The sequence below is a fragment of the Lutra lutra genome, chromosome 16, assembly GCF_902655055.1.
Source record: "Lutra lutra chromosome 16, mLutLut1.2, whole genome shotgun sequence".
Lineage (NCBI taxonomy): Eukaryota > Metazoa > Chordata > Mammalia > Carnivora > Mustelidae > Lutra > Lutra lutra.
In genome coordinates this window covers 34,259,121-34,271,181 of record NC_062293.1, presented here as the reverse complement: position 1 = coordinate 34,271,181, position 12,061 = coordinate 34,259,121, and the positions used below count along the sequence as shown (strand labels likewise).

General features: G+C 38.4%; 1 protein-coding gene across 10 annotated transcripts in view; it reads right to left on the bottom strand.

The window, feature by feature from the left end:
- The window catches only part of RPS6KB1 (ribosomal protein S6 kinase B1), a 53,482-nt gene that overhangs the window by 20,427 nt on the left and 20,994 nt on the right, over positions 1 to 12,061 (bottom strand). For 7 of the 10 annotated variants that reach the window (XM_047709309.1, XM_047709313.1, XM_047709315.1 and 4 more), the window contains 8 exons: positions 11,447 to 11,504; positions 9,910 to 10,010; positions 7,845 to 7,935; positions 7,592 to 7,682; positions 6,995 to 7,102; positions 6,006 to 6,068; positions 5,506 to 5,583; positions 1,082 to 1,189 (listed from right to left, as the gene is read on the bottom strand). In XM_047709309.1, the coding sequence (XP_047565265.1) occupies positions 1,082 to 1,189; positions 5,506 to 5,583; positions 6,006 to 6,068; positions 6,995 to 7,102; positions 7,592 to 7,682; positions 7,845 to 7,935; positions 9,910 to 10,010; positions 11,447 to 11,504 (698 nt within the window). Of the gene's footprint in view, positions 1 to 1,081; positions 1,190 to 5,505; positions 5,584 to 6,005; positions 6,069 to 6,994; positions 7,103 to 7,591; positions 7,683 to 7,844; positions 7,936 to 9,909; positions 10,011 to 10,558; positions 11,077 to 11,177; positions 11,251 to 11,446; positions 11,505 to 12,061 lie in introns of those variants that run through there. The other 3 variants (XR_007123606.1, XM_047709317.1, XM_047709318.1) reach the window with 3 other exon arrangements.

Here is a 12,061-nt window from a genome sequence, read left to right as displayed (position 1 = left end):
AATAAGCCTCTGGGTGATGTCCTAAAGACTGAGGTGCAATTCTGTAGCACACATGCTTTGTGACAAGTGTATGTAGACTTCAGAAACCATTTCCCCACATAGTTTAACTACCAAGAGGACCAGTCTGTGCCTTAACCATCTTTAAATTTCCTTTAATTCTGTGATAGGAATTTAAATAATTATTGAACTGAAGTTGCTCTGACCACAATCTCCAGATAAGTGAGATGTTATTGTTTCTTATTAGTTTTTAAAGAGGGGCGCCTGGGTGGCTCAGTTGGTTAAGCGACTGCCTTCAGCTCAGGTCATGATCCCAGGGTCCTGGGATCGAGCCCCATATAGGGCTCCTTGCTCAGCAGGGAGCCTGCTTCTCCCACTGCCTCTATATTCTGCCTGCTTGTGCACTCTCTCTCTCTGTCAAATAAGAACTCCTAAAAATAAATAAATAAAAAATAAAGAGATTCACTTTATGTAACAAAATAAATGGTATAAAATGAGGTTTTTGTTGATCAAAATCTAAAAGCCCTCAAAAAATCTAAAAAAAAAAATCTAAAAGCTTTGCTTTTCTGAGGAGACAAGGTACAAATCAATACAAATACTTCTACAGTGAGAATTAGTTTATTTCCTACTACATATAAACCAATATATTTTGATGTCTAATATTCACAATTAACAGGTTAAAAATCCCCTACAAAGTTGCATGAAAATGTACCAAAAATCTGGAATTATTCCAAGAATAGAATAGTTACAGTGAATTCTTCTCCTACTGTTACAATGGTGTGACTTCCAATAGAGATACTGAGGCAAACCTCATTTTAAGTCAGCAGCCCACGTAAAAGGGAATCATATACTCCAAAGAACCATACAGTTCTACTCTAAATGCTGAAATGGAACACTGGATTATGGGAATCAATTTTCTAATTTAGCAAGTCAGAAAACTTAAAAAACCCAAGTTAACTAATAAAAAATAACATCTAAGGTTATCTATATCAACTGCAAAGCAAACAAATTGAATTTTCTTATTGAAAAGGGTCCATCCTAATACTTAAATTTCTCATGGCCACATGGAAATTCTTTCACTTACCAGAAAGACCTGGTTGGCACTTTCACTGAGAGTTGAGTCATCTGGGCTGTCAACAGGTGTCTGACGTGTAAACTTTGAATCAAACTGACTCACATCCTCTTCGGATTGCTTTGTGAAAAACAAAATTAGAAAACAATGAATAGTCTATATTATACATATCAATCAAATGCATGACTTGCATTAGAGAAGGCTCTAGTTAAAACTCTTCAGAGGGCTTAACTGTAATAAAATATCAAACAGTTTTAGTAGGAACAGACTGAAGAATAAACACAGGTAGAAAGTTTCTTTTTAAAGATTTTATATATTTATTTGAAAGAGAGAGAGGGAGGGTGCCTGCGTGGCTCAGTCATTAGGCACCTGCCTTTGGCTCGGGTCATGATCCCAGGGTCCTGCAATCAGGCTCCTTGCTCCACGGGAAGCCTGTTCTCCCTCTCCCACTCCCCCTGCTTGTGTTCCCCTCTCACTAAGTCTCTCTCTGTCAAAAATAAATAAATAAAATCTTAAAAAAAAGAGAGAGAGAGAGAGCTAGAGAGACCACAAATGGTGGGGATGGGCAGGGGGAGAGGGAGAAGCAGACTCCCCACTGAGCAGGGAGCCCAATGTAAGGGCTCAATCCCAGGAGCCCAAGGTCATGACCTGAACCTAAAGCAAATGCTTAACCAACTGAACCACCCAGGTGGCCCCAAGCGGAAAGTTTCAAAGGTCAAATTACATCTTCAATGTTTAAGCGTATACTAAAGTAGATTTTAGTACACACTCATCATTTTTTAAAAAAATGTGAATGTCAAAAAAAAATTTTTTTTTGAATATCAATCTTCCCCACTTAAAAAATTTCAGTGTGCCTAGTCCACTGGATAAATTCCCTATTAGAGATAATTTGCTCAGCAGGCCACTGCACATTTATAATAAACCTGAGAAACCACTGAGGCAGTTTTAACACAAAACATATTTGTAAAATGCTCTAAAATTTCTTCCTATAGCTTGGTTCATCCTACTACATTCTCAAGGAGCAAAAATGATATTCTACTCTGCATCAGTACATTTTCTTATGAAAAACATCACCTAAATCTAACTACCACATCTGTTTAATTCCTTCTCTCTGGCACAATATCAGACTTTGTGGTCATGTCAAAAGAGCTAAGAAACCAACATGAAGAAGCACCTAGTGTCAAAAGATGATACAAACTAAGCATCAGTAAAAATTACTGCAGTGGATTAAAACACAAATATATTAAAGCTCATAATTATACTTAAAAAGAATCACGGAATTCATTGGTCAATTTTGGAAGATGTTAAAGAACTAATTGATTATTTTGAAAACTGGGAAAGAAACATTTATCCTGCCTTTCCTGTATGAACAACATAAGTTTCTCTTTAAGGAAAAATTCACTAATGAGGAATCAATTATAGTATTAGAATAAGACATTTTACAAACCCCTAATGAAATCCTGAAAGTAGGCTAGAGTTTCTGAATCTCAGCACTACTGACATTTTGGGCTTGATAACTGTTGCAGAGCCCTGTCCTTCATAAAGGAGGATGTTTAGCAGCATCTCTGGCCTCAACTCACTGCAAACCAGTAACATCCCCTCCCCAAAAAGTGACAACTTGTCTCCAAATCTTGCCAAACTGACCATAGCTAAGAATCACTGATGCTGGCAATGATGAAAAAAAAAAAAAAAAAAAAATAGATACACACACACACACACACACACACACACACATATATATACACACACACACACACACACACACACATACATACATACATTATGCCTCCTGACCAAAATATACAACATCAAAAGTTTAATCTCAGGGCGCCTGGGTGGCTCAGTGGTTACGCCTCTGCCTTCAGCTCAGGCCATGATCTCAGGGTCCTGAGATCAAGCCTTGCATCGGGCTCTCTGCTCACCGGGGAGCCTGCTTCCCCACTCTCTCTGCCTGCCTGCCTACTTGTGATCACTCTCTCCATCAAATAAATAACCAGATTAAGTATCTAAATCTAAATACTAGTTTTTGGAAATACAGGGAAGAGATGAGTATGATCAATGACACTATGGATTAAAATCACAAAATCAAAGTTCGAAACCCTATAGGATAAATGGTCCAGTTTCTTCAGTAAGTACTCAGGAGAGGAATTGAGATGGGGGTATCTTCAGATGGAAAACAACCTAAGAGATAAAATAACCAAACCGTACAGACCTTGACTGAATCCTTATTAGAACAAACCAATAGGGAGGAAAAGAAAACAAAAGAAATTGGGGAAATTGTCAGCTTTTTAGTTGTGATGATAACTAGCAGTTCTGTTTAAGTTTAAACAAGATGACCTGACAAGCTGGACAGTTGGTACATAAGGGTTAATTATCCTCCTTTATAATTATATATATGAAAATTTTAAAGCAAGTCACCTCGTGCTCCAGGACCAAATTATCATCATCATTATCCTCCTCCTCCTCCACCTTCACCCCAAGAAAGAGAAAAAGAAACTATATTTTCTCAAATTCTGAGGTGGAAGAAAGACAAGAACTAACACACTAACTCATTTACTAATAAATACATTGTTATGATTTGAGTTGTGTCTCCATCAACATTCATATGTTGAAGTTCTAACCCAAATAAATACCTCAGAACGGAACCTAATTTGAATGAGGGTCAGTGCAGATGAAATTAGTTAAGATGAGGCCATTTTGGAGTAGGGAAGATCCTAATTCAGTCCTGATAAAATGGGAAAATCTGGACACAGACGTGCACAAAAGGAGAATGCAAACATAAAGGTAGAGATCGGGTGATGTCACCTATGGGCTCCAAGCTTAGCATGGCCAAAGCTGAGAAGGCCAAAGATCGCTAGCAAACCAGCAGAAGCTAGGAGAGAGGCACAGAGTGGAAAGGAGGGCTCTCATAACCTTCATAATGAACCAAGTGTGTCAATACATTATCTTGGCATCTAGTCTCCAGAACTATAATATAATAAACTTCTGCTGTGTAAGCCACCTAGTTGGTGGTACTTTATTACAGCAGGCCTAGCAAACTAATACACACATATGCTATATTTTGAAGAAAATTCCCAGAAAATCAAATTCAAAACAGGGCTGAATCAGAGGGTAACCACACTTAACCCGGTGAACATTTTGTTATGTATATAATTGTTAAATCACTATGCTGTATACCTGAAACTTACATATTATTATATGTCAACTAAACTTTATTTAGAAATAAAAAATAAGGGGCACCTGAGGGGCTCAGTCAGTTAAATATTTGCCTTCAGCTCAGGTCATCATCCCAGGGTCCTGGGACTGAGCCCTAGTTCCGGCTCCCAGCTCAGCAGAGAGCCTGCTGCTGCCTCTGCTTGTGCGTGTGAATGCTCTCTCTGTTAAATAAATAAAATCTTAAAAAAAAAAAGAAAGAAAGAAAGAAAAAGAAAATAGGGGCACCTGGCTGGCCCAGTCAGAACATGTGACTTTTTTTTTTTTCCTTAAGATTTTATGTATTTACTTGTGAGAGAAAGAGAGAGAGCATGAGCAGGGGGCAGAGGTAGAAGCAGGCTCCCCATTGAGTAGGGAGCCTGATTCAGGACTTAATCCCAGGACCATGGGATCATGACCTGCGCTGAAGGCATATGCTTACTGAGCCACCCAGGTACCCCAAACACCTTGATCTCGGGGTCATGAGTTAGAGCCCCATGTGGGATGTAGAGATTACTTAAAAAAAACTTAAAAAAAAAAAAAAAAAGAGTAAACAGTTACACCCCATAAAAATAAAATATGGTTGAATCAAGGAAACAAAGCAAAAAAGTTCTAACTACTTGAAATATTTAGTTGTCTTAGGCAACCAACTAAAAAATAGTTAATATACTCATCAATTGCTGATGGCAATAGTCCTTGAAAAGACTATACAGAATAGAGTCTGAGAAGAACATAAACCAAAGTTTTCTGAATGGTTAATATAAACATAATGTTTTTGAATGCTCTAAGATTTTATTCTTTTTTTTTTTTCCCCTAAGATTTTATTTATTTGACAGATCACAAGTAGGCAGAGAGGCAGGCAGAGAGAGAGGAGGAAGCAGGCTCCCCGCTGAGCAGAGAGCCTGACACAGGGCTCAATCCCAGGACCCCGGGATCATGATCTGAGCCGAAGGCAGAGGCTTTAACCCACTGAGCCACCCAAGCGCCCCATCTTTTTTTTTTAAAGATTTTTTAATTTATTTGACAAAGAGACAGCGAGGGAACACAAGCAGGGAGCGTGGGAGAGGGAGAAGCAGGCTTCCCATGGAGCTGGGAGCCGGATGCAGGGCCTGATCCCAGGACCCCAGAATCATGACCTGAGCCAAAGGCAGACAGCTTAACGACTGAGCCACTCAGGCGCCCCTGGGATTTTATTCTAAAGAAATACCAGGTCCTTCAAAGTATATGCTTTCATGTATACATACCAACAGAGGTTTAAAGGGGGGCTCCACCTTCCGAGCCAGCAATTCTTCCCAGTTAATATGCCTGAAGAATGGATGAGCCTAGAAAAAAAGAACAGGAAGAAAAGTCAAGGTGAATAGACTTCACTGAACTGACAAATTAACTGTCTGTTTGAAGTTACAAATCACAAAATAAGCTATAATTATTTTTTAGATTTTATTTATTTATTTGAGAGAGAGAAAACATGCACACAAGTGCGGGGAGGGGCAGAGGGGGGGAGAGAGAGAAAGAGAGAGAATCTCTCAAGCAGACTCCATGCTGAGTTTGGAGCCCAAAATAGGGTTTGATCCCAAGACCCTGAGATCATGACCTGAGCCAAAACCAAGAGTTGGATGCTTAATCAACTGAGCCACCCAGGTGCCCCCCAAAATAAGCTATACTTTAAACAACTACACACAACCCTCACAAATAAATAAAATTAGCACTATCTTCCCCTCAAACCACCAAAAAGGCCAATCCCTACTTGAACTTCTCCAGCATCCCCAGGACCAGCTCCAAGTCGAGAAGCAGCATTTCTTTTCAGCAGCTTTAAAGAGGGAAAACAAAACCAAACATTGATAAACCTTAGTCAAATTGATTATTTTTTATTTAGAGAATTTGCTTGTCTATATTTCTCTATTTTGAGAAAATTGGCTTTATTTATTTATTTATTTATTTATAATATTGCTTGGGAATAAAAAGGAAAAAAATATTTTTTAAAAAATTATTTATTTAAGGAGATAGAACAGAGAGAGAAAGCACACACAAGCGGCAGGCAGCGGGGAGTGTGTAAGGGAGGGGCAGAGGGAGAGGGAGAAGCAGACTCCTTGCTGAGCAGGGAGCCCAACGCAGGGCTCAATTCCAGGACCTGGGACCATGACCAGAGCTGAGCCACCCAGGCACCCCAAGGAAAGAAAATCTTTAAAAAATATGTACTTTACCTGCAAAAACTGTAGGTGTTTTGATTAATATATATGATTCTTTATTTAAAATGTATGTTCAGGGGTGCCTGGGTGGCTCAGTGGGTTAAACCTCTGCCTTCAGGTCAGATCATGATCCCAGGTCCTGGGATCGAGCCCCACATTGGGCTCTCTGTTCAGTAGGGAGCTTGCTTCCCCCTCCCTCTCTGACTGCCTCTCTGCCTACTTGTGATCTATCTGTCAAATAAATAAATAAATCTTAAAAAATAAGATAAAATAAAATGTATGTTCAAATCTATTAAATTCCAGTAGTTGAGGGTTATCATTTCATGTCCTACCTTTAAAAAAAAAAAAAAAAAAAAAAAAAGATTTATTTATTTATTTATTTATTTATTTATTTATTTGAGAGAGACTGAGTGCAGAGAGGGAGAAGCAGACTCCTGCTGAGCAGGGAGCCTGACACAGTGCTTGATCCCAGGACCCCAAGATCATGACCCAAGCCAAAGGCAGACACTTAACCGACTGAGCCACCCAGGCGCGCCTCATGTCCTACCTTTTTAAGCAGATCTCTGGCTTCTTGTGTGAGGTAGGGAGGCAAATTGAGTTTACATTTGAGGATTTTGTCAATTGTTTTCTTTCTGTTCTCCCCAGTGAATGGGGGCTATGAGTAGAAAAGAGTGAGAAAAATTAGCATACAAAAATAAAATCATCCATTTCCTGAATTAGTCAGTTATGCATAAAGATCAGATATGTATGCTGTGATATGGGCTGACTGCTAAAGATCTATAGTTTTTAAGCAATGTGACAGAAGAAATAGTAACATCTCAGAAGAAACTGGGTTTCCACTTTATCTCTGTGTGGTAATAGGTGAGCCCTGTGATTTTATGCTTTACTTTCTCTTTTTATAAAATAAGGGCAGTATCTATTTTATACCTATTTCACAGGACTGACATGACAGATCATTAAACAAAAATGTTTTTAAAAGTACAGGGCCCATACTACTACCAATAAAGCATATTAGTGTTAATTTTTTTTTTAATAACTCCATCAGTAACATTTTTTAAAAGCACAGGAAAGGTCTCTTGCCATAATGATTTAATAACTACTCAGCACAGACCATAATACATGCAGCTTTTAACTGTGCACCTACTGCTCCAGTCAGCATGTCATACATTAATGCTCCCAAACTCCACCAATCCACAGCACGATTGTGGCCACTTCTCATCAAGATTTCAGGGGCCCTACAATGAGAAAAATAATACGCCTAAAAAATTCACCCATTTGCATATCATCTGAATTAGAAGTTTAAAAACAATATGCGGAGCCAATGGTCCTACATAAACCAGGTAAAAGTTAGCTATCACCCCTCAAACCAGTTATATTTCTTGCAACATGCAGCTCACATGTATTCTATTGTTCCACAAAATGTGTGTGTGACTGTTCCATCGTGAATAGATTCTTTGCATAGTCCAAAGTCTGTTAGTTTCACATGACCTACAATGAAAGATCACAGCATGGTTATTCTGAGAATTCTAAGCATGTGCAGTGTTTGAATGTATCATACAAGACAATAATCTATTCTTCCATTTAACATTTTCTGCCTTAAATATTTGTTGAAGATACAAACAACTAGCAAGGTGCCATCCATAATATGGGATGCTAACTTTTTAAAGCTAACACAGTCATTTTTGGCCAATGATATAATATAAAGGGAAAATAGAGAAAAAAGTAAAACAGTTTTTCCAAAGCTCTATCTTTACCTATACCTAGAATCCTCTACCATCCTGAGAAAGCAAGCCTTCAAGAAAAATTCTCTAAAGCCTGGTTTAAGGGGCACCTGGATGGCTCAGTGGGTTAAAGCCTCTGCCTTCAGCTCAGGTCATGATCCCGGTGTCCTGGGATGGACCCCAGCATCAGGCTCTCTGCTCAGCAGGGAGCCTGCTTCCTCCTTTCTCTCTCTGCCCGCCTCTCTGCCTACTTGTGATCTCTATCAAATAAATAAATAAAATCTTAAAAAAAAAAGTCTGGTTTAAGTACACAAACTCTTATAAAAATATGTTGCATCATTTAAAAGTCTGACACTATACTTCAAATATATAACTTTTTACCACAGTGAACTGTGACTGGACAGTTTTTTAAATGGTCTCAGGAAATCACTCTAACAAGTTGGCTTATTCTGCCAATACTGCCAATTCAGAAAAAGAAATGAAATTGCTATGGCAAGGGACTGTCATCTCTAATCCAAAAAGTAAAAAACTCACCACCTTACACAAAGAACATTGCAGTTCAAGCTTAGCTTTACTGAAATGTTATTAGATATAGAGTGGTTTAACCACCCCAGGAACCCTACTATTCCAGGTTTATTTCAGAGAAAAGAAAAGGTAATGGCTTACTGATACTCTGACATACAAAAAAATATGACCTTTATTTTCACAGAACCACCTGACACACTCAGCATTATGGATCAAAGAAGTTAACTAGTCACTTCCCTATTCTATCCTTTGCCTTAGAATTCAGAGTCAGAATCCAAGTGTGGGGGGATGGGAGTGGAACTGGGAGGGACAGAGATACATAGATTCCCATGATGTACTTGGTTAAGTAGCATTTCTCCTAAAAAAAAAAAAAAAAAAAGGAAAACGAGAAAAAAAGCACAATTTGAAACATATTCATATTAGCATCAGTTGTCCACACCATTTCCTGTCCAAGAATTTAAAACCCTTAACTACCTCATGTATCATTTTGTAGACACCGAAGGCACCCTGACAGCACCCAGACAGCCTGGCTGGCTGGTTGCTCCTCTGGGGTATGAGTGACCTGAGAAGTCTACCGAGCCCAGATTACTCGTGCATAAATCAAACTGTCTCTAGCAGCATGCAGTTGTAATCAAGACTCAGTCTGCTCTACATACAGCTGCACAGAGTATGGGCCTTTGATTTTTATGCTTGTTGTTATGAACACCAAGAATAAACTGATGCCTACTCAACATTTTCTTTCCAAGGCTACATCAAATATTGTGGTTCAATTCTAATCCTTTTTTACAGCATTAATAAAATTTATCATAAAAAGTACTGCTTCTAATATTTATGCATTTTTTTCATTACGGAAAACTCAATCTATAGGGTTAAGATCTACTTTCCAATTTAAGGGACAAACCAAAACTAAAGTTGGGACTGGCTTTTGGCTCACCACAGGTTATGTAAAGATTTCAAAAGAATGATAAGCTATAAAGAGCAAGGATTAAACCCGAAAACACAGTTAAGTGGTCAGTTATTCCTAACTTCCTCTAATCTCATCAATCACAATTATCTAAATACTTAAATCTCAGCAAGCATTAGGATGCCATAAATTCTGAGGGAGGAGTGTATAACAGAAGTTACATGACTATGGGGCTTTGAAAATGACCATGACCTGGGTGGGAGGATTTTAAGATGATTATTTACTATAGAATTGTTTACGGTATATCTCCACCTTGGTGATTAAGCATGATATTCTCCGGCTTCAGGTCTCTGTAGATGATCCCCTTTTGATGTAAATGCCCCAAAGCCATGGAGATTTCTGCCAAGTAAAAGCTGGAAACAAAAGTGATTTAATAAAATTAAAAAGAGTAATATACTCAAAGCAGTTTATGTATGGAGCAAAATTCCTTGAAAGAAATAGACATGCACCAAAGACCAAATTAGTGGGGATGGGGGAAAGAGATGGCATAGGATGCTGCCAAAAGGCATGGTGACATTTATGTTTCACTTATTTAGTGAAACTATAAAATGTTTTATTTCTTTAGAACATACTACTAATTGTAAAAAAGTCCAGAATATGCCAAACTGTCACTGGTTTTTGTTCTGTTCCTAATAGGAATTAGGACAATAGTCATTCAGATCAAAGCAAATTTCTCCCACCCACCCCCAATTTTAAAATCCCATAGGACACAGGAACTTTGTTATTCTCAGAGATCAAGTCTTAGTTTCGAAAGATACCTTATAAGTAATCTGACCCTTAGAAGCCCACTCATCCCTTAATACAGCTGCATATTTATATACAGTTCATGCCCACAGTATCTGCCCTCCCTCCTGCCAGCCAGCCCACAACTATAAACTGTGTGACACTCAAATTTATCTACCTCAAAAGAATAAAGGGCTGAGTCAACCCTGTCTGGATTCGAAAAGCACAAGGCACTGCAATACTGGCTGCATAACAATGTTGCAATCCTGCAGATTACTCCAGGATGGAGAGGGTGTGTCCTAGAGGACTGAGGCAGTTTCACAGCCAGCAGGACCACAAATACAGCCTCCAACACGGCTCAGAGAGCCTCCTCCAAAAAAGGGTACTTCATCCCTAAGGCTCTTAAATGCAGCTTCTGTGTTAGAAAAAGCCTGAAATTAAACAATGGAATGCAGTTTGGTAATTAAAGTAGAAAAAAACATTTAAGTGTTTTCTATTCAATTAATGTGTAGGATAAACTGATTTATTGTTACCCAATACTGTCATCTCACAAAAGGATGTGTATATTTTTAATTTGAAGCAGATGCCATCTTAAGAAATATAAGGGTAGATCCCATCCTGGCCATAGAATCAATCCACAGATGATGTGTGCCGGCTTATCACCTCCCTAAGACTGCACCTTGGGAACTGGAAAGTCTAAAAAAAAAGAGGAGATGATTTCTGATACTTTCCATTGTTCCAGACATAAAGTTTCACCGGAAAACCACACTCACCCACAGCCAAGGCAGGCAGCTTACCAATTCAAGGAAAGAAAGCCCCAGTGAGAATGGTTCTGTTAGGAACTGGCGTGAAGAGCGTTCCACCCAAGGCCTGGGGGCAAAGGAATGATGTGACCTCCAAAAGCTGCCCCATCCCAAAGATACTTCTCCCCCTTGAAGTCCTGAGTGACTGACTGGCTCCAGAACAATTTACTGAATCATTTGGCTGCCCACAGTGGGAAAAGGGCTTTGCTTTTAATTATATGAATCATTACCTGAATCCATGCAACTGCAAAAATTTCACTTACCAGGCTGTGTCTTCCATAAATATTCCCTCTCTTTCTAACTGCATAAATAATTCTCCTCCTGTGAAGAAAAGGAAAAGGCCTTAGAAATAAAACAATCTTCATTTCCAACCCATTTCTAATGAGAAGGTTGTGCTTTCTCTTTTAACTACAGTTAAAAGATATCAGTTCCTTAAAACTAAAAAACAGATCCTAAAAACTATAGGTTTAAAACTAAGTCTTCAGGATTCTATTTTTGCAGTGTTCTTATTCTTATGTGAAAACTATGTTTTGGAATTCTAGGTTTTACATCTTTAAACGTCAAAATAGTTAAAAGATTCCAGACTTGAGGTTAAAAAAGTAATCTTGGTTAAAACTTCTCTCACATTTTATCCTAAGCAGAAAAATGTTAGTATATAATTAAGCCACCCTTACAATTAGTGAATGCCCTTATTCCGTATTTTCAGATCTCTTAATCTAGATGAATCTAGCAGCAGCTTTATTAAAAGCATGGCACTGTTTTGAATATCAAGATAATAATGACTTATATCCCATTGAATAATCTTAGAATACATGAGCCCGCAATAATATAAATCAATGAAGAGATCAATAAATTAGGTTTTAAAATGGGAGAGAAGG